We start from the raw sequence: 27,951 nt of genomic DNA, 5'->3' as shown, positions 1-27,951 counted from the left end.
TATGTTTCTTTAGTCCCTCCCTCTATTGTGATTGAAGAAGATCATGACCTTCCTAACTGATCAAAGAAGCTGTTCCTATATAAGAAAAGAATTACTCCAAGGTGATCAAAGAATGTCCTCTTCTTTCTACTTTAGTTGTCAAGTTTATTATACAAAAGAAGGGGAACAATGGTTAATTACTTAGCAATAGAACATCTAAGATAGCTAGTTCCAGGGTATTAGAGTTGTTTGGTAGTAATTACTTAGCAATAGAACATCTCTAAGGAATCTTGATTCTTCTAAACTTTCACCAATTTGCTCAACTTTGTTGAATCCTCTTGGCAATTGCTCAATCCTCTCGAGTATCATCTAGATCCACATTATCTCAGCAATTTTTTTGACCTCCTAATCATTTCCTTCCGTTTATTGAGCTAACTATCCTATGAATCACGTTATATGTAAGGGGAACAATGATGATCATTTCTCTAAATGTGAAACTTCTTAAGTAAAAGAAGCTCAACTCTTAAATATCGAGCTGTCTTTTGGTATAATTGTTAGAAATTCATTTAAAAAACTCTATAGTTAAGCGTGCTCATCCTGGACAAATCTTGGGATGGGTGACTTCCTGGGAAGTTACACAAATATGATAATACTATGAGGCCCTTAGGTCAAAGAGAACAATTTCTCGATAGTTAAGAGTTTGAGTTGTTACAATTGGTATCAGAGTCATCAACCGAAAGATGGAACTAAGTGTCATATAAGGCAAATTGCTATATCATAGAAGCCACCTCTTGAACCCTGTATGGGACAAAATGTTACATGATATGAGTCACCACTTGAAATTATGGGGCCACCTCTAGAATTCTTTCAACCTGGTGGATGATTCTTGGATAGGGATACTGACAATAACATCATTCACTTAAGTGCGGGAGATTGTGAAACCCCTATAATAAAAGAAGCTAAACTCTTGAATATCAGGATGCCTTTTGATGTAATAGTTAGAATTTCATTTAAAAAACTCCACAATTAAACATGCTCATCCAGAAAAAATCTTGGGATGGGTGGCCTCCTGAGAAGTTATACAAACATGACAAAACCGTGAGGACTTTAGGCCAAAGTAAACAATATCTCAATAGTTAAGAGTTTGAGTTGTTACACTGAATTATACAATTTTACATTGGTAATCATTTGTTCCTGCTTGCTCATTATACAACATTTTAGTGTTGTGATGGGTTGACATAGTTCTTTTCTCAAATAATTGAGTCTTTTGGCATAACGATAAGTCATCAAGATGGAGTCAAATATCCTCAACTCATTATTTAACATTATAGGCTCTATGGTATGCATTTTCTTAGATCTATTTAAGGATCTTAAATGGCCCAAACTTACTTTAATTTTTCTTGTCTCCCCCTTCAACCTCTCCTTACTAATATGGAGCCACTCATGATCTCTATTTTCAAACTTCTTTAAATTATGATGGTTGTGCCAACAAATGTAGTTTTGCTATGATTCTTTTTTATTTTTTTTACCTATGCATGATTTTTTTTATTTCCTTTAGCAACCTTCCAACCTTCTCGAAGCCTTTATTTTTTCTTTCATAAAATATAGTCGACTCAACTAGAGAAGTCTAAGTTGAACTGATTTTGAGGTTTTTATCCCAAACATACCCAAAATTGATCTCAATTCATGGAACTATTCATTACTTTATAGAAAGAGAACTAAATGCATAATAAGATCTCTCATATGTTCAAGTGTTGAGAATTGAATAATCTAAAAAAATTCACAATTGTTAGATTAGTAATATCAATGTGGTTATTGATTTTACGATTGAATCATATGCTTCTCTTATAAAGTAGCATCTATTATGGATCAAAGTTCTTTTCAAAAGTTGTTGAGGAAATTATTGTTTTAGATGACTGAGCTTAATAGTATGAAGTGTACCCCAATGTTTTGGAAAATGGGACAAGCAATTTCTTCTATGATGTTCTATTTATAATAGATGAGGTCTATCATCTCTATGAAATTATTCACTATAGATAGAACATACAATTATGACCACTTATACTTATCAGTAGACCTCATAGAAAATCAATGGCTATACTTTCATAGGGGATTTAGAACTTGTAGTAGAACTTATGATCCTTGTTTTTTGTTGGAAGGCTTTGACGTGCAATAGAGTATGCATCATTTTGGAAATTTGGTTACATTGAGATGCATTCTTGGCTAAGACATGAATTGCTACAAATGAAGGAGTACGCAAGTGTGATTCCTTTATAAGTTAATCATTCTTTGATGTTATACCTTTTGTCTCATGTTCCTTCCAAAATACTTTATATGCATCATTAAGCTAGTATAAGTTTGTATAAATCTCATACTTTGGTGGTTGTAATAACATAATTAGTGAAAGCACCACCAACAATCAAGTGTACATATCAACCATCTTTTTCCAGGGTCATCCATTCTTCTCAACTTGGTGAAGTGCAAGAAGTTTCTTTTCATATGATGGATATTTTTTGTAGCACTTCATTGCATCTCTAAATATCATGCCACAAACCTTCCTTCTTCCATCAGGACCATGTAAAGTGAATATTCAAAAGCATCAAGATCGCTTGGAAGGTTTATGAAGATACAATAAGGTTAGAACTAGTTGCTTGGTTATTCTCCTTTTGAGAAGAAGAAAAACGTCCTCATATTTTCTCTCATTGGAGAATCTTTTTATTGACCTTATTTAGCAAATGCATAGGTGTGGCAAGTCTTAAAAGTTCTTGATAAATACTCTCGTATAGTGGGAAGCTCATATTTCGTGTTCAAGGCTAATGTTTGATGGCTATAATCTTCTTGGGTTGATCTTTATCTCTCACCAATCAACTTTAATCTCAAATAGAGTAGGGTCTTTTTTTTTAAGTCGTACTTCTTTAAATTCAAATTAGAGTTAATTCTTTTTTGTAAGATTGAATACGTCTTAGACATGCTCAAGATGTTCCTCCCATATATGATTATAGATGTGGATATTGTTGAGGTAGATAATTACAAAGTGTGTTATGAACAATCTCAAAATATCATTCATGACATGCATAAATGTAGTTGCCGCATTGTAGATATCAAATGACATCACCATCTGCTCATAATCCCCTATTTAGTTTTTCATATAACTTTCTATACATTGTCTTCAAATATTCAAACTTGGTGATAATTCAATTGTTGACCTAGCTCTAAGAAGATATTTGCATACTTTAGCCGATTTAATAAGTCATCCACTCAATAAAGCGTGTATCTATTTTTTACGATAATTTTATATAGTGCTAAGTAGTGTATGCACATCTATCATCCAACAGTCATTAGAGATTGAATGACATCATCTTACACTCATGTAGGTCATGTTTGATTTAAGCATAAAATTTTCATTTATATTCTTATATTCAAAATTGGAGATAAACCAATTTTAGATCCAACTAAGAGAAGGCAATGACATGCTTCAACTGATCCAAAAAGTGATCCACTCAGTGAAGTGAATATCTATTTTTCATGATGATTTTATTTAGTGTTATGTAGTTTATGGATGTTGGACAACTACTATCCTTCTTTGACATCACTATAATTAGAGATCTATATGTGTTAATCGACTTATTTACATTTTGATCTAATAGTTCAAATAGTTGCTTTTTTATCTCTTCATTCAATATCTTTAACTGATTGTATATCCTGATGTTAGGTATGATGAAATATGAGAGAATTTGAATATTATGCCTAGTTGCTTTGCAAATAAGCAATCTTCTTAGTTTTGAGAGAAGCTCTAATCACTCTTCTACCAATTGCTATAATTGAGGACCTCATTGCTAGGGAACCTTAAACAATACTTTTTATTATTGTTATAGTTAGATATTCTTAGATTCCTCCTATATTAAATAACTTGCATTGTTATAAAGCTTCTCTTGTAAAAAAAAGAGCATAATGAAGTGTTGGAACATATTTATAGTTACCTTCACTTAACTAACCTCCATCATTTGTAGAGGTTGGCATCCATTATCCTTTTTGGCAATCAGTTTGTAACATCTTTGGAGAGTAGATATTGTTGAGCCTTTTTAATGAAGATAAGATCATTGTCCTATCGATATGGATTTTCAAAGATAATCTAAAAAATGTTAAGAAGCACCACTTCACGCATCACCTTATCAAGGTATTATCAAGTAATTACAAAATTGTGGTATCTAATATATAATTATTCTAAGGACATATAATTTTTATAGAGGTTGTCCTTTTAACCTTAGGAACCCCAAGAATTATATTAGTATGGTTTAGGAGTGGTTGTAGAGATATGAGAATTGGCCAAGCAAGTTAAGCCCTCTTTTGGTCAAGAACATTAAGATAAAGTTTATGAAATTAGGGCTTGATCAAAATGAGATCTCTAGGCCTTGAAAATTCTTCGATTTGATGTGGGAATGTTTGTAGATTAATCTTGTATTTTATATGAATTTTGCAAGGGTATTTGGGGTGAGGAATGAGAGCAAAATCAAGACTATGTCATTTATGACTTTGTTTGGTCAATTTTGGATATGACCTTATTTCTTTTAATTTTTATAATTAAAAAGCCCGGAAACTTGTAAGTGGAAGGGAAATGTTTTTAGATTAGTTATTGTATATATGAGAATCTTTCAAGAAGATTAGAGTTGAAAATTGAGATTAGAATTAAGATTAGGTCATTTATGATCTAGTTTGGCCAATTTTGAGGATAGTCCAATTTCTTTTGATTTTTCTTATAGAAGATTGCTAGAATGAATGGGTGGGATATTGGAGAAAGTGAATAATGGAAATTATGTAAGAAAATAAAAACAAGCAAAGTGCATTGTTTATTGACGGGCAAACACAAATGAGGAAAAAAATGTGTATGAACACATTCCAAAATTTCTTCAATTCTTTAATAGTTATTCCTTCTAGAAAAATAACATTTATATAAGTGTTTTTTACATGTTTTTCCACTTAAAATTTGAATTCTTTCAAGGAAAGGGGTGGTTTTTTTGTTTCGAGAGAGTACTTGGGTGGCTGAAGTGACATGGCATAACCACTTTCTTGTTTCATGGAGAATTGGGTGATGTGACTTCATGATTGTTGAAATTGGCTTGGTCTCCTCCTTGGCCTGCAATTGTAAAGATTTGTAGAAGTCTTTATGTGTCTCTCCACCATTTTAAAAGGCAAAGGAAAACACCATGGTTGGCCACTCCAAATATTGGTCATGCTTGAATTATCTCAACTTGTTCATTTTGCCATGTGGTATAATGATGATCTTAGATGCAAGATGGATTTATGAATTACCCTTACATCCCTTTACATGCTAAAAAATACATAGCCTAACAAATAAATACATGAACTTAAAAATTACAAACATATCACAATAAAAATTACATCACAACCATTATTAAAATCCTCATGATAATTCTTATGGAAATTATTCATCTAATGATGGCATTAAAATCCATCATTCTTTAATCTCCACCCACTTCATGAGGATATCTCAGTCCATCTATTCTCCATCACTTTTGAGAACTCTACACTAAGTGGATGTTTGTTGGTCAAAATTGCGGGAGGATCTCAATCTATTTGTTATGTTGAAAAAGAAATTCAAAGTAAATTAAATGGAGTAAAAAGTAAATGTAATATATTGAAAATATTTTTGAATTATGTAATTGAGTACATTGTAAATGTAATAGTTTACCTTAGTATATTTGTTTTGAAATTAATGCAGCATAAAAGGAGACTACGATGATGGCCACAAGTGGTGGCTAGTAGTTGTTTGCAACCGTGTTGCTAATAGTAAGTGGTGGTAGGGGTGGTGGTGGCATCACTGACACCTAATATTGATTGAGGGGAGGTGGTGCGTGTAGTCAGTAGTGACCAGTAGTGATGGCAGGCAGCGCTAGCAGCAAAGCGGGTCAATATCAAGTCTAAAACGGGTTTTCAGATCGACCCGAACCCAACCCAACAATTGAAATGGGTAAAGAAATCAAGACCCTAACCCGACCCATTCTTAAACTGGTTTAACCCTAACCCAAAAGATTCGGGTCGAGTTCAAGTTAGTTTTTTCGTGTCGTGTCAATTTTTGACTCACCTACTTAAAAGATCAGGAAATACAAGAGATAAGATCTATCAAAATACATTATACACAAGACACAAGATAGATCAATATATAATATATACACGATATGCAAGATATAATACATGATATATGATATAAGATGAGATTTATGGATTGATGAAATTCCTTGACCGATGTGATTGATGAGCTGATGAGATTGATTGACGGATGAAATTGATTGATCGATGAGAATGATTGATGATGAAATTGATGGACTAATGAGATTGATTGATTGATAATGTTGATTAACTGATGAGATTGATTGACCAATTAGATTGATTGACTGATTGAATGATACAAAAAACATGACTAATATGCAACAAGACTGATATTGTACTAATGTGAATATACAACATATATTTGAAGACTCGTGATATATACTATATGTGATAATATTGGTTCACTTGATATAGAAATGTTAAGGATTTGTATGATGGATTATTATTTATATGGATATAATTTTTTTTTGCATATTGTTTATATTTTGTGCATTGATTTCGGTTGTAGATTTTGGTGACTTGTTAGGCCTTTTTTACGCATTATATGATTTTTATATATTTTAAGGTAATTGTAAGGAAACAGTGGAGTGAGGCTAATCTGGGCAATAAGTTTAGGTTTTCTTTTTATTCTGGTTAGTTTTTTTCTTTTTTATCCATAGTGTGTTTTAGTAATGGGCTATTTTTTGTTGAATATCATGACTTTTATTATTTTTAGAGATAGATCAATGTGTAGATATTAGATGCATGGTAATATATTTATGATTTTTGTTGTCTTATTTTATCTAGATGATATTTGTAGCTATGGTTGATATTGCTTTAAAATGAATGATATAATTCTTCCAATTTAGAATATGGGATGTCACACAGACAGTGGGCCAACAATGATAGTTATGTAGTGGTGTACATACAAAGATCAAAGTTTGTTCAAACCTTTAAGATCTTTCCAATTTACAATTCAAGCTCTCCTTCATGTAGAAAGTGGGGGGTCTATTTTTAATTTTTATGGCATTCCCTATAACTATATTCAAAATTCGAAGCACTTTATTGGATGAAACATCTTGATTCTATCATAGTTAAACCACTAAGGACCGACCACCACTTTTGAATTGACGCTACCTAACCTCTACCATCGAATAGTCATTTCCCATCCACTATATATCATTCGACCTCTACCGTCGATCCAGTGCTAGGTGGCCACCTTTCTTGGTTATCATCTCAAATAATATCAACACACATCATTAGCTATAAGGCCAATGAATGTCATTGACGCTAACATTAGCACATAGTGAATTTATTACCTTCTATTACCAGTAAAGCTGGCATACACCATTATAAGGCTATGCATGCAACAATATCAACGCAAATGATCATTTACTTTGTCACTTGTTGTCACCAATTATATTGATGCATGACATCACCTATAAAGCATATGCATGTCAATTTACTAATATTAATGCCGTCCATTACCACCAACATCAACGCATGATATCGTCTATATGACTGATGCACACTATCAACAACAACATCGATGTTGACTTCATTTTTCATTGTTGCCACCAATATTGATGTACTACATCACTTTTAAAGATTTATGCATTCTATGAACACCAACATCAATGTCAGCTAATATAGTCACGTGTCATTTCCACCAATATCAACGCATGTCATTGCCTATAAAGTTGATGCATGCATCAACACAAACTCTGACACCCGATGTAAAGACTGATATTTAGATTGAACTTCTTAGTTTCTAGCCTTCTCTCCTAAAAGGAGAACAACCAAACATACCATAAATAATCTCCTGAAATAAATCCAATGCAACAAAGCTCATCTAATTTCTACCCTAGAACTCTATAGTTCATGTCTACTATATTATAGTAGTACACCTCCCCAATTATGAGGAAGCGACATATACTAATAAAATAATTTTAATTGGGTCAGACCAAAAAATTTTCCCTTTCAAGATTTTTTCATGTAAAAATTATAATGTAACTTTGACTCTTCTTTTACTTTTGTGCGTGTATTGGATATTTGCAAAAAACTAAGACTTTAAACTCTCTCTAGAGCTATAAATGCAATAAAGTTCATATTAATCATGAAATTTTAATGACATTTATGCATAAAAATTCAAAATAAGAGTATATTTTATTTAATTAATCAACAATAAATTATTTTCAAGGTACAATCCCTATAAACGTTACTTCAGATATGTACTAAGACTTCTCAAGTAAGAGATAATTTCACATAAAAGTAGTTCAATGACTTCAACAATATTAACTTAATTTATTCAAGTTGTTGTAGTCCAATGACTTAAGGCTATTTTGAGATACCTACAATCCTTGATGATTATAATTGGCCGGAGAAATCAAAATGGTTGAGCCTACTATGATTTGCAATTCGGGCAAGGAATGTCACCATCATTCATGAAATTATGACTTCGTTTGAGATGTTTTTTTTAGTGCTTTCAAAAATAATTTTTTAGTACAAAAAATTTATGCAAACTTGCTTTTCAAAGCATTAAGGTTTCGTTTGGGATATTTTTTTACTGCTTTTTAAAGCAGTTTTTTAGTACAAAAATTTTAATTTTTGTGCTAAAAAATCGCTTTAAGAAGCAGTAAGAAAATTGTCCCAAACGAAGCCTAAAAAAGTCGCCCCAAACGAAACCTAAAACTTCTATATGGTCAAAATATGTTTAGTATGGTTTATTACTTGGTCAAAGGGTCAAGGACATCATCCACAAATAAATTTCTGGCATTAATTAATGCAGCTAAAAAAAAGCCAACTAAACCAATTTTAACTTTTGTGCATTTTCGTGAAGTTGGAGATATATTAAATATAACTCGAAATTAAATTATGTTTGGATTATTTATTACAAATGATAGGCTTTTTTTTTATATTGAAAAGATGATAATACATTATAGTAAAAGTAAATTATATTGAATGAATTCTATAGCAAAAGTTGGAAAAATGTTGTGGCATAAGAGTTATATTAAGAGATTATTTATTATATATTAAATCAGGCTCTTTGAGGAAGGGATATGAAAAATCAAGAAATTCAGCATTGATATATCATAAAAAAATTAGAGTTGCGCCTTTTTTGACAAGTCTATGTAAAAACTAGAGGAAGGGATATGAAGATCTAGCGCACAACAATCTATGTAAAAACTCCGGTGTTCCTTTTGAATGTTGCACCTCTAATTATATTATTTGTTTGTGTGCTAGATCTTCTTGTAGAGCTAAAGACGATAAACTATCTCTTTTTACTGCTACAAATTTTCCAGGACGCAACAAGCATAATCCTACTGTTGGCATTAAGATTTAGAGTTGATGTCGATAACATACTTTGATTTTATAAGTGATGGCATGCGTTGGCACAAGTAGCAAAGTTAGTGAGCATTAGTGTAGTCAAGTGAAAATGGTTAGAAGAATGTAAGCCATAAGATCATTATCGAGTAATGGTAATCAGAGGACTATAGTATGGTGACTATAGTCGAAAGACTGATCTTGGGTGATGCTGGTCGGAGACCGTATTCAGGTGATAAGGCCGATGAATCGTAGTCTTGTGGCATGGGTTGGAGGAACATAGTTAAGCTTTTTTAGGTTAGAGGATTGTATTCCGACAACGACATCAGAGGACCATAGTTAGATAATTGTGTTCAAAGGACTGCAAGTTTGGCCACCACGATTGGAGGATCATAGTTGGGTGATGGAGATTGGATGATTATAGTCAGGCAGAGGGCCATAATGGTACATAATAATCAAAGGACCTTAGTCAGGCGGTGATAATATTTAATTCAAATATGCATATAAATTTATACATATTTAGACTATTTTCATGTATCAAATTTAATAATTATAAAATTTTAGAATGACTTAAAAGAATTAATTCAAAAGATACCTCTTGAAAAAAGAGTTTTTATTGAAGGGGATTTAAATTGACATGTTGGAAGAGAGGTAGACGATTTTAAAAGCATTCATGGTGGCCATGAGTTTGGAATGACAAATGAAGGAGGTAAGATCATAATATATTTTTCTTTAACTTATGATTTCATAATAGTTAATACCTTATTTAAAAAAGGAGATAAACATCTTATCAATAATAAAAAATGAATATAGTAAAACACAGATTAATTATTTTCTTATAAGAAAATTAGATTGTTTAGATTGTAAAGTTATTCCAAGTGAAAATTTATGTAACCAACATCGATTATTCGTTTTAGATTTTAAGATAAAGAGGACAATAATAAAAAATAAAGTAAAACATTTTTCTAGGATTAGATGAGGGATTTTAAAGAATATTAACAAAAGTATTTTTGAGTGTAAGATTTTAGATCTTAAAATTTTGTTTGTGCATGAGGATGTTAATGTTACGTGAAAAAAAGTTGCTAGTGATATTAAGAATATTGCAAAAGATGTGATTGAAGTTTCAAAGAGAAAAACCCATAATAGTAAAAATAGTTGGTGGTGGAGTTCAAATGTGCATGAAAATATAAAAATAAGAAGATTTGTTATAAAAATTAGTTTAGATGTAAAAATTTTGATAATTAAAAAAGCTATAAAGAGGCTCGTAAGGAATCTAAAAAAACTATTTGCGATGCAAAGAGCTTAGCTTTTAATGATTTATATAATATATTAGATAATAATGACAGAGAAAGATATATGTATAAGTTAGCCAAACAAAGAGATATGAGTTAGAAGGATTTACTTTAAGTGAAGTGTATTAATGATGAAGATGAAAAAGTACTTTTCTTAGAAGATGATATTCAACAAAGATGGATGTTATATTTTGCTAAACTTTTTAATGAAGAATGTAAAAATATGATTGACTTTAGTGACTTAAGCAATCTAAATGAAAATAAAGATTTTTATTTTATCGACGTATTGGTAAAACCGAAGTTAGAGAGGATTTAAAGAAAATAAAATATGGAAAAATAGTTGGATCTAATGATGTTCAAATAGATATGTGGAAATGCTTAGGAGATGAAGGAATTTCTTGACTTACTAAACTTTTTAATACCGTTTTGAAGACAAAAGATATCAAATCAGTGGAGAATGAATATGTTAATTCCTATTTTTAAGAATAAAAGTGATGCACAAGAGTGTGTGAATTATAGAGGAATTAAGTAAATGTGTCATACTTTAAAACTATGGGAGCGAATTATAGAGTGTAGGTTGCGACGTGATACTAATGTTTCTCAAAATCAATTTGGATTCATGCTGGGTAGGTCTACTATGGAAGCCATATATTTATTGAGAGGTTTGATGGAGAAATATAGATAGAATAAGGAGGATCAACATATGATTTTTATTGATTTAGAGAAAGCATATGATGAAATTTCAAGAGAAGTACTATGGAGAGTTCTTGAAAAGAAAGGAGTTAATAAAGTCTATATTCAAATCATTAAAGATATGTATGCAGGAGCTAGTACTTGTGTTCAAACATAAGGTGGTTTGACCAAGTATTTTCCTATTTTGGCTGGATTACATCAAGGATCAGCCTTAACACTATAGGAAAATCGCTCATTACCGGCAGAATTTTCGGCGAATTTCCAGCGGAAGACATTCCGGTGCATTTTTCGACAGATTTCTGACGAATTATTTAGATATATTTTCGACAAATTTTCAAGTAGATTTTTCTGCAGCTTTTCCGGTGGATATGTTTACGGCGGACTTTCTGGCGGATTTTTCGATGGATTCTAAAAATATAATTTATTTCGTCTAGGACGATCTGTACAGAATTGTGAAGAATCTGCCTGTTCGTCTGTACGAACCTGGAAAAGTCAGGACGAACAGTCGGGACGAACCAAACCCGAGGGTTTCGTCTCGGGATGACAAAATTGGCATTTAATTTTGTCTAGACGATCTGTGTGTATGGGAGATCGTCCCGGGACGAACAGGACATCGTCCGGGACGATCCTGTGTATTAAATATCTGAATAATGTCGTTTTGAAGAGAGAGAAAGTCCAGGAGAGAGAAAAATCGAAGGAAAAGAGGAAAAAGTGGATTTTTGAGCGACTATGGTCCGTTTTCGTCCGTCGCCGTAGTTGAAGAAGTTGACTGGCACGAGGTAAGGCACATTTCGCATTTCTCAATTTTTAGAACTGAGATTTTTGACGCGTTTTCTGTTCCGAATTTTGTTTCCGTTAGCGAATTTCTGGTATTATTTTCTTCTGACCAAGGTTTTACCGCGTAACTTTTGGTATGTCTCTGAGATGATAAGTGTGCACATTTTGAGTATTTTCAAGAAGATTTTTACCGGATATTTTGGATTCTGTGGTGTTTTAATTGAACTGAAAATTATCAGTATGTTGAAAAATGTTTTGTCAGTACAATGAAAGTCTTATAATGTTGTTGTGGATATTCTGTGGTAATTTGGTAAATTTCTGAATCTGTGAATTTTGTGTAAATTTCGTATACTGCCGTTATGCCGCTGAAATTTCGTATGAATTCTGCTTTTGTTCTGAATTGATACATTGAATGAATTGATTAATTGTATGCTATCAGAAGGGAGTTATAAGGGGCCAGGATCCCTTGAGATTCTGTCTGTGTCAGGGAAATCTGAAATGAGCTCTGAAATCTGAAAATAAGTTCTGTTCTGGAATTTCGAATATCTGTTCTGGTGCTATAAGCACAAAGGGAGGCATAAGGGGCCAGAATCCGTTGAGATTCTGTCAGTGTCTAGGAAGGGAGGCATAAGGGGTCAGAATCTGTTGAGATTCTGGGTCAGGGAATCTGATGTTTGATATCTGATAATCTGTTCTATGACTTATCTGATCTGTTTTATTTATGTACGATTTTGGTTGAATCTGATATGAATCTGATAAGAATGATCTGATATGAATGTGATTTTATCTGATTTCTGATTTTAGATTTTTGTACGATTCTGGTTATTCTGTACGATTATGTCTGCTCTATGACATGAAAGCTTTATAATATCTATTCTGAATTCTAATTTGAAATGATTTCAGTTTTCTGTGTCTATAAGCTAAATTTTGATTGATCAAGTATCTGTTCTGTCTATTTTACGATTTATGTACGGATGTTTTCTGATGTGAGTTTCTGATTATTTTGATTGGTGATTGATGTCTTGCCGAGCTGTTAGCTCATCCTTGTTTTCTACGTGGTTTTCAGGTTCTGGGAAAAGGGAAGGAAGTCTTGGATTAGCAGTTCAGAGTCTGATCTGAGATTAGGTATTTTGTACTTTTGATTTTTGTACAGTCATGGCTTATCTGTTCTATTCTATTCTTTCTGTCTGTAAGCCATGTACTGTATCTGTATATGATTGTTTTGACGAAAGAAAAGATAGATGAATTACTCTACATTTGGATGATTATAGTAGCTCTGTGTCTTTCTGTCTATGTAATATTTGGAAGAAAGTCTGAAGCAAATTCCAAAGCCAGATCCTGGATTTATTTGGCTCCATCGCGATCTGATGCGAGCGGGATTCGTCCCGATCGGGTTGGGTCGTGACACGTGGGTCGCCGGAGCGGACGGGCGGATCGCATGAGCGAGTGCGAACTCACCTACACGGGTCACAGGCGCAGGAGTAGGCAGGCTCACTTGCGCGGGTCTGATGATGCGGAAGTGGGCAAACCTGCTTGGGTTGCGGGCACGGGAGCAGGCTCACGCGGGTTGCGTAAACAGGTTGGGCGTGGATTGCGGGAGCAGGCTGGATTGTGTTCGCGGAAAAGAACTACCAGGAAAATGTTCCAGTGGATTTTTGTCGATGGAAAAGTTTTTCGATGCTCGATTTACCGTGGAAAACATTTTCGTCAGAAATTCGTCGAAAATTTTTGATATCTACCGGAAACTTCAGAATTTTCTGCTGAAAATTCCACCGAAAATAGATGACTTTTCTGTAGTGTAAGTCCATACATTTTTGCTTTAGTCGTGGATGTTCTCACTATACATTTGTAAGAGGATGTACCTTGGTGTATGCTTTTTGCTAATGATATTCTTCTTGTTGATAAGACTAGGGAGGGAGTTGAAGGTAAACTTGAATTATGGAGGCCAACCTTAAAGTCTAAAGGTTTTCGCTTTAGTAGATCTAAAATTGAATATATGAAGTGTAATTTTAGTAGCAATAGACCTAGTGAGAGAATTTTGAATTTGGGCGATCAAATCATTAATAAGAGTACACATTTTAGATATCTTGGATCTATTATTCAGAGTGATGGTGAAATAAATGGGGATATTATCAGCATAATTTAAGTTGGATGGTTAAAGTGGAGGAACACATCGGGCTTGTTGTGTGATAGTCCACCTCAAACTTAAAGGAAAATTCTATAAGATGGTGGTGAGACTTGCAATGCTTTTAGGTGCCCAATGTTGGCCATTAAAAGAGAAGCATTATACTAAGTTATGTATTGCAGAGATGAGGATGCTTATGTGGATGATTTGCTTTACCCTTAGAGATATGATACAAAATGAACATCTATGTGAAAAGGTTGGAGTAGCTCCAGTGAAAGATAAGATTAGAGAGAGTCACCTTAGATGGTTTGGTCATATTAAACGGAGGCCTTCCCATGACCCGGTTAGGAAAGTTGAGGTAGTAGATTTGACTTATGTTAAGAAAGGTAGAGGTAGACCTAAAATGACTTGGTTAGAAATATTAGAAATGATATTTCTGTATTAGTTCTAAATAAAAATTATATTTTTTAACAGGACACAATGGAAAAAAAAAGATTCATGTAGCCGACCCCACGTAGTGGGATAAAGGCTTGATGTTGTTGTTGTTGTTGTTGTGTGCATATATATATATATATATAGAGCCTACAACTTTGTATAAAAATCCAGCATGTATACAAATAGAAGTTGCAAGTGACACCATAATTTATTACATGGAAAAAAAATATGAAAAGCTATCGAGCCTAGCTCAATTGAAATATTCCGTTATACAATTAAATATACAAGAATTCACTCTTCCCCACAGTTGAATAAGGGATAACAAAATTGTGAACAATTGTCTGATTCTCCTTATAAGGATTCCAGAAGAGTATTTTGGGATGTCACTTGTCTGATAGAGAAAATTAAATGGAGTTGGATGCTAAATTTTATAAATATTTTTCTATAAATTTTAAATCTCAAGAGAATTTATTTAAATTTATATTGAAAAATTTATTAAATTAAATTATTATATTAATATTTTATTATAAATATCTAAAGATACTTAATTTAACTTTATTAAATCCATTTTAATCTTCCTAAATTGGCCAATGTATTTTAGGGAATTTAAGAGAGAAAAGTGACGAGAGAGAGAGAAAAGAAAAGCTAGTATTTCAAGATTGCAGAGCAATTTTTGTCAATCGAGTCAGTTAGAAAACTTGTCTCGCTATAAGGAATCATTACTCTATTTGTGATTTCAAAGATTTTATGTTTTTTGATATTTTTTGATCAAATTTGTGTTTTCATTACCTAAAAATAAGAATAATTTTGTTTTGGTAAAATTTTCACCTTGCAATTTTTTATATGTTATATAAATTGAGATTATGAATGTTTTGAATATTTATTTGAGATTTTTCACCTAGTGATTTTAAAAATACTGCATTTTTTGCCTAAAATTTTTATTCTGAAGTCTTAAAATAGAGATTTAGTTCAACTAAAGCTTCAGAATATTATTTTATGTAATGTATGATAATTTGGTTAAATTCTAAAATGTGAGTTTTTGCTGAGTATAATTTTTCTTGTCTACCGTTAGAACATTTTGACACTTTATACTATTAATATTGATAAAAAAATTAGATATCTTTGATTGTTATTTATTAAAAGATAAAAAAATAATTCATCCAAATTAGATTTTGGGGCATCACATAGACCTTAATCATCCACTGATTATGATCCCTCCGATCACCGTCGTCTAACTAGGATCCATTGACCTCAATCGGCTAACTACGATCCCCTGACCTCCTTCGCCCCACAACGATCCCTTCGACCCTAGTACCCCAACTACTATCCCTTCAACACTCATTCCAGTCTCTATCACCTGACTACAGTTCCTCTGAACTCTGTCAATAGCCAACCACGATCCTATTGACGAAACAAACAAACATCACTCTCTTTAGAATATATCTATTATCACTGAATTCTTCCAACTTTAACCATGTGATGTGCTCTATGTGATATATATATTTTTTACATTGATCCAACCCTTTTCCTCGAAGAAGGACATCATTTGTAATAAATGAGAAATACTAGTGGAATTATTTCAACTCTGTAAGGCCCCATGATTTTTTTTCATTTTTAAAAAATTTTCATGTAAAACTCTGATGTCTCTTATAGCTTTTACACACCTCTCTTATCTATCTGTGTTTTGGATATTCGTATACAGCTAGGATGCTCCATCTCTCTTCTATTGCGAATGTTCTTTCATGAAAGAACTGTATTCCCTTTTCAGCCAACCAAATATACTCTAAAGTGAAAGATAAAAAAATAAGTAAATATGAAGTTTAATAGTTTTATTCTTTTATGTGATTATGCACCCAATTTTTTTATGATAATTTAGCTATTAAAATATTAATTTTGTCTTTAAAATTAAGAGGGCAATGCAACACTATTCTTTCCACCTTGCCATTTTAGCATAAATTTTTTTGCAAACATTTTGTCCGTTTTTTCGGAACTTTTTTTTTTTTTTTTGGAAAATTTAGAGGCAATCATGCTTGATTTCTATTAAAATGATAAAATGATTACAATATTACAACAAATATAAGAAAAAAAAAAAAACTTACAATTGTTGATAAAAAGAAAAATTTACTCTATCATGTTTGAAAGCAAAAGAAATACAAAAATCTTCTAATAACAAACCTCAAAAATAATGAGCAAAAGTACAACCTCAAAGAAGGAGCCATAGGCCAAAATAACAAACTTTTATTACGTCCGGTGTAAGGACGTAGAGGAACGTCCGGTTGGAGGTAAAATTCCTCCAAAAAACTCGGTATTTGCTTGGTACAACTAGGTATTTTTTGATAATAACGAGGAATACTGCTCTCTGAAAACCAATACCGAGTTATACCGAGCTGTACCGAGAAATACCGAGTTGTACTGAGTTTTTTCTAGGAAAAACTCGGTACAACTTTTGTATAACTCGGTATTGCTCGGTATAGCTCGGTATAACTCGGTATTGGGTCTTCAAATGATGGTATTCCTCGTTATTGTTTGATATTGCTCAGTACAACTCGTTTTTTGACGGGATTTTACCTCCGACCGGACGTTTCTCTACGGTCCGGTCGGAGGACCTAATAATTGTTCCAAAATAAAACCCTATTTGAACATCCAACCATACAAATAATTAGACAGCCAAAAAGAACCATTAAGCCTTGAAGAAATTCAAGCTTCAATCTCCACCTAAGCTTGAATAAACGGTCCAAATTCAGCTCCCATCCTAGCCTTCAACAACCGCGAACCGTTAATTAAAGAAGACAAACTGCCAAAACAACACAAAAAAAATAAGAGAACAAATAGCAAACCAGCCGGCCAACGTCCCTAAAAACATTTTTTTAAAACAAAACTTTGATCAAATTTGAAGCTGTTCCAAACGAAGCCGCACGTGGAAGACGAAGCTCCCAATCCGCGCTAAGGTGGACTGCTTCTCCCCAAATACTATTCAAGTCTCCATTGGCCTTCGGAAAACCTCTATCGGAACATTCTTCAATTGCTTGCTTGGGTACGGTGATGGCGGCCATCAGAATGATTGGCAAGTACCCCCCAACTCACTCCCTTCCAAAGGCCTCACCTTTTTTTTTTCCCCTTACTAATCTTTCTCCTGTTTCCAATCCAATCGCGGTTGTTCAGACATTGGTGCGAACCTCACAGGTGAGCTATTTCTCGAATCATAGAGAAACAGAGCTGGTTAATCAGGCATTACACATAATGGCAATTAGAAAATTGCAGATGGGATGTTTAAGGGGATTTACAACAGAAAGCAATACCATGCCTGCGACATCCAAGCTGTGCTCGCGCGGGCGTGGAATGCCGGCGTTGACCGTATCATCGTGAGCTTCTTACCTTTTCCTCTTTACAATCTGATCTACTGTTATAATCACGTCTGATTAACTCAGGGTTTGTTTGGGATTGATGAAAGGTCACGGGAACAACGCTGGAGGAATCGCGTGAGGCGCTTACTATCGCGGAAACTGACGGTGCGGTGGTCGCCATCCAACTGTTTGATGTTATGCATGAAATAAGATTTATGCTGCTCTTAGTTTTGTTTGTCTAGTGCAGGACGGCTCTTCTGCACTGTGGGTGTGCATCCAACGAGATGCAAAGTAGGCCATTTTATGTTCATTAAGCTGATAATCTGTTTCATTTAGTTGAATTATGGTGGTGAGGTTTGATGTTGATTGACTTTGTTGCTTTAAGGAGTTTGAAAAGAGTGGTGACCCTGATAAGTACTTTCAGGAGCTAGTTTCATTAGCCAAGGAGGGGATTGCAAAGGGGAAGGTAGGAAACTTTCCTTTGAATGATTCTCTCCTGCAAGTGAATGAGTTTCCTGGCGCTTAAGCTGATTGATCACTTCAAAGACAGCTTTTATTTATTTCGTTTGATTCCAGTACTACCATAGAAATATAGAATGCCATGATTAGGAACTTGATCAAAACACATGGCCTTGGACAGTGTTGTTTCACACTTCTTTGTGCTGTTAAACCTTGTTGGTTTGGTATCTCTTCAATGGCATGCATTGGATAGATTGGCATCTATCATTGAAAACTTTTAGAGGAATTGTTTGTCAACTCTGTTTGAAAAAGCTATTTCTTATACAAAAAGTTGAGTGCTTCAGCATTAAAATGGAAGAAAATGTGTTAGTGAATGAAGTTTTCCATTGGCATATTTTGTTATGAAATTTTAAGGAGGTTAGACTCGCAGATATTCGTAAAATACTGTTTAGCCAGTAGAAGATAATTTATTGAAAAGCTTCGTAGACCGCATGAGACGAGAAAATGGAAAAGAAAAGTATGTTGTGCACTCCCTAGTGCTTCTTATAGACATAGTGATCTCACTATCAAAACTTGCCATTTTGAAAAAGAAATAAAGCAGACATTCCGTTGGGTTTATCAGTCTTGTAAAACTTTTAAGTAGAGCATGCATTAATGAAAAGTTTTCAGCTTAGCGGGGTTCCATCATATGTATTTTGTTGATAGTTCTGTTGGCTCACCTTTAATATTATTATTTGTGTTACAACAATAACGGGGTTAAAAATATAATAAATGTAGTTCAATTTCCAAGCCATCAGCCATCGGAAAATTTATAGGATGTGGCACTGAATTTACAAGCCACATGTTCTTAGATTAAGTTAGGCTTTTTGTCTTCTATCTATTACATTCATATGGTGTACAGTTCGTCAGTTAGAAAATTATCTGCAAAAGTTTTTGAGATTCTGGGGTCAACTTTTAACATGAAGAGGTCAAGTTGGCATTATGGTAGCAACCTAAATACAGCAGTCAAACTTAATAAAAATAACTTCATTGATTTTAATTAAATACACTTGACTAGTTGGCCAATACCGTGCCATTAGCAAATTATTGTCTGACCAGCAAACTTATTTTTTAACCATGAAATTTGTAGTTTACTAACCATTACTTCTCAAGCTGCATCACGGGAAGCTATTGTTTGTTATTTCATTTGCAGCAGTTAATCATTTTTTAATTTTCCTTGAAAAATATATTTACAAGATTTGGCAATGGTTTGCAAATCACATTTGTGCTGACCTCTACTGTTATTATAGGTGGTTGCAGTCGGTGAATGCGGCTTGGACTATGATAGATTACGTTTTTGTCCCTCTGAAATACAGAAGAAGTATGGTGAAGTAAAAAATTTGCTATGCCATATTTGCATTTGTGTCACACTTAGGTGTCTTTTACGTTCTTATGTAATATTTGTTGTTGGGGATGGAAGTAAACACTGTAAAAAAACAAATAAGAAAAATAGAAAAACCAACGAAAAGTAAAAGGAGAACAGGATTAATGTGAAAAATTCAAAATTGGGAAAAAATCATGGAGCCACACCAAACTAAGAAATCTACTATAAAAATTATGAGAAATAAGTATAGATATCTCTTCTCTCTCACTTCCTTCTTGTTTCGCTTCTCTCTTACATCATTCTCACACACAAAACACAAGAGAAAGTGAAGTAATGTAACACCAAGGGATGCCACCCTTAAAAAAACGAGAGAGAGGAAATTGTCCAGTTTGCCTCGAAGCGCTGCGGTGCTAGTTTGGAGTGCTGTGGCGCTCAAGCCTCTATTATCTGTCCATTTGATGATGTTGCGACATTCAAACCTGCCGCGCTGCGGCATCATACAGCGCTGCGTGTCCAATCTATAGCGTTGTGGCACTTTGCTCTATGTCGTTTCTCCCAATAAACTTTGCATTAGTGAGGCACTTGAGAACACATCATCAGGGGGCTCGAGTACACAGTGCCTGGAGCTCGAGTACACAGTGCCTGGGCGTTAAACAAAAAAATAATTTTTCGGGTGCAAAGGACCTGAACCCAAGCAGGGGATGTATCGTCCCTCCAGCGAGCACAACATTTTGAATTGAGGTCCGAGGAAACAATACAACCTGATTGATCAACATAATCAGATTCCACACAGAACTAACAATCTCCCATTTGAAAATTGATTGTAATTAATTCTTCTTCCAATCTATTACACTAATTATAGTACCTGTAGTGTGGCTCACACCTGCTCTAATCCTTTATGAAGACCAATTGAAACTACTCATAGCTTCAGTTTATTAATTGTTATCGTCTTCGTTAGCATGTCTGTAGGATTCTGGGTCGTGTGTAACTTCTCCAAAGATAATTGACCATCTTCCAGAAGCGACCTGATGAAATGATACCGAAGCTGGATAAGCTTTGTTCTGACATGGAATGCAACATTCTTGGCTAGATGAATAGCACTCATGCTGTTACTATACAACTTCCCATTTCTTCGTCCCTTGCCAAGTTTTGTCAAGAAACTTTGCAACCAAACCATCTCCTTGCTAACTTCAATAATAACATGTACTCAACTTCTATTGTTGAGAGCTCAACAATCTTCTGTAACTTGGAAACCCAACTTACTGTAGTCTTCCCAAAGTGAAGATATAACTTGTTAAGCTCCTCTTACCATCAAGATCTCCAACAAGATCAAAATCTATATGTCCTTCTAGATCAATCCCCGCACCACCAAAGCAAAGAGCTTTATCAGGTGATTCTCTCAAGTACTTGAGAATTCACTTAACCGCCTTCCATTGAAGTTTGCATGGCTTACTCATAAATCTGCTAACTACCCCCACTGCATATGCGATATCGAATCTCGTGTAGATCATATCATACATCAAACTTTCAACTGTTAACGCAATGAAATCCTTTCCATCAGTTCTTGCTTTGCTTCAGATTTGGGCGATTGTTCCTTATATAGTTAAAAGTGACTATCCAAGGAAGTGCAAACTGGCTTTTCCTCTCTTATGCTAAATTTTTGAAGAGCCTTTTCAACATATTCTGCCCGAGCAGTATATCTGCACTTCTATCCCTAATGATTTTCATACTGAAAATTTTCTTTGCTGGACCCAGAACTTTCATTTCAAACTCCTTTGATAACAATTCCTTCAGATATCTTATCTTCTCCATATCCGACCCTGCAACCAACATGTCATCCACATACAAAAGCAGAATAATATAACAATTATCAAAATATTTGAAAAAATAACACCGATCTGCCTAACACTTCATGTAATCATTATCTGATATAAACTTGTCAAACCTCCTATTCATTGTATTGATGTTGCTTCACCCCATATAAGCTCCTTATGAGCCTACACACTAGATCTTCATTACCTGTGATCACATATCCCTGAGGTTGCATCATGTATAACTCTTCATCAAGGTCACTATGAATTAATGCTATTTTTTATATCCATATGTCCTAGATATAAATCCTCTATTATAACCATGCTCAGTACAACTTTATAGTCATCTTCACCAGTGGAGATAAACTTTCAGTGAAGTCCACTTCTTCCTTATGTTTAAAGTCTTTAACTAGAAGTCTGGTCTTGTAGTGCTTGCTACTATCAGGTTCTTCTTTAAGCCTGTAAACTTACTTGTTCTGTAGTGCTCTCTTTCCACTTGGTAGCTCTGTTAACTCCTATATTTGATTCAACTCAAGTGAATGCATCTCATCATCTATGACTTGCTACCACTTCTTTGAATCATCAACTTGAATGGCCTCATCTTAGCACTCTGGTTCACCACTATCTGTCAGTAATATATAGTATAAAGAAGGAGAATACCTTTGTACTGGTCTTGAGATTCTGCTGGATCTCCTAAGTTTAGTAGCAGGTGTATGAGATACTCTGTGTGCTTCATCAACTTTACCTTTTTGATCTTCATCATCCTTTATCTCAACATATTTAGAAGAATCTTCAGGAGTCTAATATCTATTATTGTATATTTGATTTTCATTGAATTTGACATCTCTACCCCTGATGAATTTTTGATTATGATAATCCCAGAATTTGTAATCAAATTCATTTGAGTCATATCTAATAAATGTATACTTGATAGATTTTGGATCAATCTTACTCCTAGATCCTATATCAATATGAATATAGGATGAACAACTAGAAACTTTGAGGTGAGATAAACTACATCCTTTCCACTCCAAGCTTTCTCAGGTAACCCCTCATTCAGAGAAACTAAAGGATCACGATTGATCAGATAAATTGACTCTGCCCAGAACTATTTGGTTAGACCAGCATGCAACCTCTTTCTCTTGGCATGCTCAATTATAGTTATATTCATGCGCTTTGTAACTCCATTATTCAACTGTGATGTTCTTGGAATAGTGAACTCATGCCTGATCCCATTTAAAGCACAATACTCTTTGAACTTCTTATCATAATACTTGCCTCTATTATCTAATATGAGACACTTGAGTTTCAAACCTGTCTCAATCTCAACCATGACCTTTCACTTCTTAAAAATATCAAACACATCTGACTTGTGTTTTATAAAGTGCACCTATACCTTTTTGCTGTGATCATCAATAAAAGCAACAAAATAGAAAGATCCACCTATAGAAGTAATTGGAGCAGGACCCCATACATCAGTATGTACTAACTCTAACTTCTATGACTTAACCTTTGAACCAGTATTTGAAAAACTCATCCTATGTTGCTTGTCATATACACAATCTTCACAAAAATTTAAATTTATAGATTTTAAACCATAAAATTTTCTTTTAGTAACAAGTGAATGCATTCCTTTCTTATTCATTTGACCAAACCTTTGACGCCAAAGACCTTCATCAACATCTGAATCATCAACTCTAATAGAATCTGATCTCTTGTTGACAACATATATAATACCTTCAATATTGCCACGGGCTATAACCATTGTCTCTTTTGTCATCTTCCATGAATCTCCTAAGAATGATGTCACATTGCTTGAGTTTGCAAACTGACTCACAGAAATTAAACTCCTTTTTAAATAGGTAACATACATAGCATTCTTGAGTATCTATGTTGGCCCATCCAACATTCTAATATCAACATTTCCCAGTCTAACAATGTCGCAGGGCTTGTTGTCTCCCATATACACTTTACCCAAATCAACTTGAGTATAATTCTTAAATGCCTTCTTGTTTGGACTTGCATGAAAAGAAGCACCTGAATCTATAACCCAAGATTCAAAATTGTCTAGAGATAAAATCAGAGAATCTAATTGAAGCTCTTTTGCAGAGTGATTTTTGTCTTGACCTCCACCACTAACCTTCTTTGGAACTGTATAATTCTTCTTCAAGTGACTATTCTTTTCACAGTTCCAACACACAACTTTCCCTCTACTTGAAAGTTGTATCAAACCTAGTGCAGTCCGACCAACAAACCTCCCACTCCTCTATAGTTATAGAGTCCGACTTCTTGTTGATTCCTTCAAATGGTAAATACTTCTTCTTCTTCTACAAAAAATCTTCAATTTGCATCCTTCAGAATGCAAAGTTCGAACAATTGAGTTTCTCAATCTTGTACCTTGCTACATTAGCCATTACTCCCACTCTAACTGAACAACCTTGCTCTTATACCAGTTGTTGGGGATGGAAGTAAAAACTGCAACAAAACAAATAAAAAAAAAAGAAAAATAGTGGAAAGTAAAAGGACACCAGGATTTAACGTGGGAAAACCCAAAATCGGGAAAAAATCACGGAGCCACACCATACTAAGAAATCCACTATGAAAGTTGGGAAATAAGTATAGATCTCTGTTCTCTCTCACTCCCTCTTTGCTTCTCTTCTCTCTTACACCATTCTCACACACAAAACATAAGAAAAAATGAAGTAATATAACACCAAGGGACGCTATCCTTTAGAAAAATGAGAAAGAAATGGTCAAATCTGCCACAAACTGCTGCAATACTCAAGCCTCTGTCATCGGTCCATCTGACGATGCTGCAGCGCTCAAACCCGCAGCGCTGTGGCGCCGAATCTACAGTGCTATGACGCTTTGCTCTATGTCATTTCTCCCAACAAACTTTGCAGCACCGGGGTTCTTGGGAATATAATGTTGGGGCGCTTAGATACAATGCTGGGACGCTTGGGTACGCAGTGCCGGGATGTTGTACGAAAAAAAAAGAAATTTTCAGGTGCTTGCAAGGGAAGGACCCCCCGCACCCTCCAGCGAGCATGTCTAATTAAACTGAGGTCCGAGGCAACAATACAACCTGATTAATCAACACAATCAGATTTCACATAGAACTAACACCTTCTTGCCCTTGCATGCCCAATTTGTTTATATGGAGCAGTATAGTTCCAAAGAAAAACCAATAATATCCTGAAGGCAATCATGGCTAACTTGTGGAGTGCATGCAATCCAAATCTTCCACTTGAAAGTCTGGAACTGTTGGGGATGTGAAGCATTTTTTCTTTGGAACATGAATGAAATTCTTTTACTTGTTTAACACCATGCCATGATCACCATTCTTCAACTCAATTTAATGGAAAGCTGAAGTCATTAAGAATTCTTAATTATAATGCATTGGTTGGCTAAAAACTTCTCTTCATGCTGATAATGATAAATATATTTTTTTACTGCATACAAACTTGTTTTGGTCAGACTTATTCCTTTCATTAACCTTTCACATAATTTATATGCTTAGGACTGCATTTTCTTTTGCAATTCATTTTTTTTTTGTGCTTATTTGAAACTCTGAATTGATGAAACTTGGAATTCAAAGAATCTGTTATGACTCGTTTGTAAAACTTCTTTTGGCTGTCATAATAAAAATGATTTTTCTGGTAGATGTTAGTTTCTAGAAGGTTCTTCTCAGTTTAGAATCTTACAGGTTAATACAGCTATGCCTGGCCAACAGGCCTTTCTTCATACGTATCATGAGAGGCATGGATTTCTTGATGATATTATTAGTTGCCTTATAATTTGATATTATGTTTACATGAAATCAATACGATTGGACTATTTCATGATTATAATGCTGCATGATATAATAAAAATTTTCATTTTCTGAGTCAGGTATTTTGCAAAACAATTTGAATTAGCGGAAACGTTGAAGTTGCCAATGTTTTTGCACATGCGTGCTGCACCTGATGATTTTTGCAACATCTTAGAGCAAAATATACACAGGTGAATTTCCGGAATCAACATTTGTTCATGTTTTGAGTATTTCTTCCATGGCACTTCGCATATTAGACAGATATATAACTTCAAATTCATTGTCCAACTGTTTGAAGTAAGATGAAGCCGTAGAAATTCAATTTATGGACTGCTAGAAGCATAATCGTCATCATCAGTAACCTTATTCGGGCCAATTTTTTTAATCCTCTTTTTCAAGTGCTATTGACTGATAAATTCAATCATAATCCTATTTTTAGTATTTTTTTTTTCTCATTTTTTTTATAACTTCTACCCATAATACTTTTGGTTTACCCTATTTTCTTCTTAATCCGCACAAAATTTTGTTTTTAAAGTGCATACAAAAACTGAAAACCCAACTGGCGGACCCATGAGCAACCAAAGAAGTATTTTGGAAAGAAAAATCTGTTGAAATTTAAAATTTTCAGCAAGCGTAATTCATGACATGTGGGTTTGTTAACTAGGCATCATGGAAAGTAATTATGATCACCATTTTGGGTTCTCTATACTATGTGGAGAAAAATAGCAATAGGAAAGATTCTTGATGAGGTCATTTATTCCTTTTGTTGTTTCATGATACTCATCTCCTTGATTATTGAATTTGTTCTTCTAATATCTTGTGTCAGAAGCTTCAATTTTATGGAGGTGATTTAAATAACTTATGTTCCACTAAACATATAATTTCATTTTTTTCCGCAACTATTATGAACTTTAGCACTTGGGGTGTGGTTAGTTTGAAGGATTTTGATGGAATGTAAATCGCATTTTGCTTTTTTTTTGGGGGGGTTTGATTCCTACGTTATTACGATGTAATTGGATTTACCTTGGAAACGGGAAAAATGCATTTTTCCTCCCACAATTTCCTACTCAAACCTAGTGAAAAACGAGAAGAAATTTATGAGATCGTCACTTAGGCTTCGTTTGGGATGGCTTTCTTATTGCTTCTTAAAGTGGGTTTCTAGTATATAAATTTTAATTTTTATACTAAAAAGCTACTTTAAGAAGCAATAAGAAAGCCGTGCCAAACGAAGTATTAGACTCACTTTTCCATCATCACAGGAAGCCAGAATTTAGTATTTCATCAACCAAACAAAAATCAGAAATAATTTTCATTCAATTTATCTTCTTCGACCAAACAAGTGATTGAAAACTAATTTCAATCCAATTCCTTTTACCATTGCCACTTCATTTTCTCTCTTCCAATTCCTTGAAACCAAACAGAGCCTTAATGTTCCCATGTATCCCATATTTGAGCAGAATTTCATGGTAGGTTTGATATTATTATAAAATGTTTGTCATTAATAGTTGATCATAAGTGACAACCCTGGTTTTCTCTCTTGGTTTATAGATTCACTGGTGGAGTTGTTCATTCATTTACTGGTAGTGCGGAAGATCGTGACAGGCTTCTATCATTTGATAACATTTTTTTAGGTATGACTGTTTACTTCTTTGCTTAGCTTCAATTTATATTTTATGAATAGGCATCCTTTCTAAGTTCTATTTATACTCCGAGCTGTCCATAATGGATTTTATTTTCCAAAATTTTATGTTCTCAATTTCATCTCTCACAATTCAATCCATATAAATTTTATATTTCACACCTCACATTCATTCTTTATTTGTGCCCAACCCTCGATATTTAAGCATCCAATCTGTTGTAGTCAACTTACAAATTTATTTGAATATTTTTTAGTTTTGTTTGAATTTGAATTCCCACCTTGTAATAGCTTTAGGTCATTAGTTAGTTTGAAACATTGAAACAACTTGTACCCATTTAATATTCCGTATATATGTATACCAGTGTTGATATTTTTTATTTTAAAATTTGGAATGAACATTCAATGACATAATCGTTGCTTATGGCTTTTCATTATACACTTGTTTTTAACCGTGTTTGTAATAGTAATTAGTTATGCCTGACTTACGAACAAATCCTTTTCAAATATTTCTGTAATAGTTTGTCAGGTACATAAATACTTTGTAGCTGGGTAGTTTACTATCCTAAATGTTTTGAGATTCTTGTTGGATCTTAATCTTTTCATGGTCAACATTAGAACATTACTATCAAGTACAGGAAAATCCTGTATATACTCGTTAGTTGATCTACGTTGATTTGCTTTAGTTTTATAATGACTTACTCTGCTCTTATCTATTCCCTCACCCCAACATGATGGCTTTGAAAATCATTAATGAGGAAAATTAACATCAGAGAATGCACGTGATGGTAAAT

At 33.9% G+C, this 27,951-nt stretch overlaps 1 protein-coding gene across 1 annotated transcript in view; it reads left to right on the top strand.

Annotated features, from left to right (window-relative positions):
- The first annotated feature begins 17,532 nt into the window (after nt 1–17,532).
- The window catches only part of LOC110092630 (putative deoxyribonuclease TATDN1), a 35,678-nt gene continuing 25,259 nt past the window's right edge, over nt 17,533–27,951 (top strand). Inside the window, exons 1-9 of the mRNA XM_020817269.2 lie at nt 17,533–17,797; nt 17,896–17,916; nt 17,995–18,095; nt 18,185–18,242; nt 18,325–18,368; nt 18,463–18,543; nt 19,826–19,896; nt 25,602–25,712; nt 27,070–27,152. Of these exons, the coding sequence (XP_020672928.1) occupies nt 17,776–17,797; nt 17,896–17,916; nt 17,995–18,095; nt 18,185–18,242; nt 18,325–18,368; nt 18,463–18,543; nt 19,826–19,896; nt 25,602–25,712; nt 27,070–27,152 (592 nt within the window). The 5' untranslated portion in view covers nt 17,533–17,775. The remainder of the gene's footprint in view (nt 17,798–17,895; nt 17,917–17,994; nt 18,096–18,184; nt 18,243–18,324; nt 18,369–18,462; nt 18,544–19,825; nt 19,897–25,601; nt 25,713–27,069; nt 27,153–27,951) is intronic.

Source organism: Dendrobium catenatum, unplaced genomic scaffold, assembly GCF_001605985.2.
Source record: "Dendrobium catenatum unplaced genomic scaffold, ASM160598v2 fragScaff_scaffold_432, whole genome shotgun sequence".
In the NCBI taxonomy this organism is placed as follows: Eukaryota; Viridiplantae; Streptophyta; class Magnoliopsida; order Asparagales; family Orchidaceae; genus Dendrobium; species Dendrobium catenatum.
This window is presented reverse-complemented; position numbering and strand designations above follow the sequence as displayed.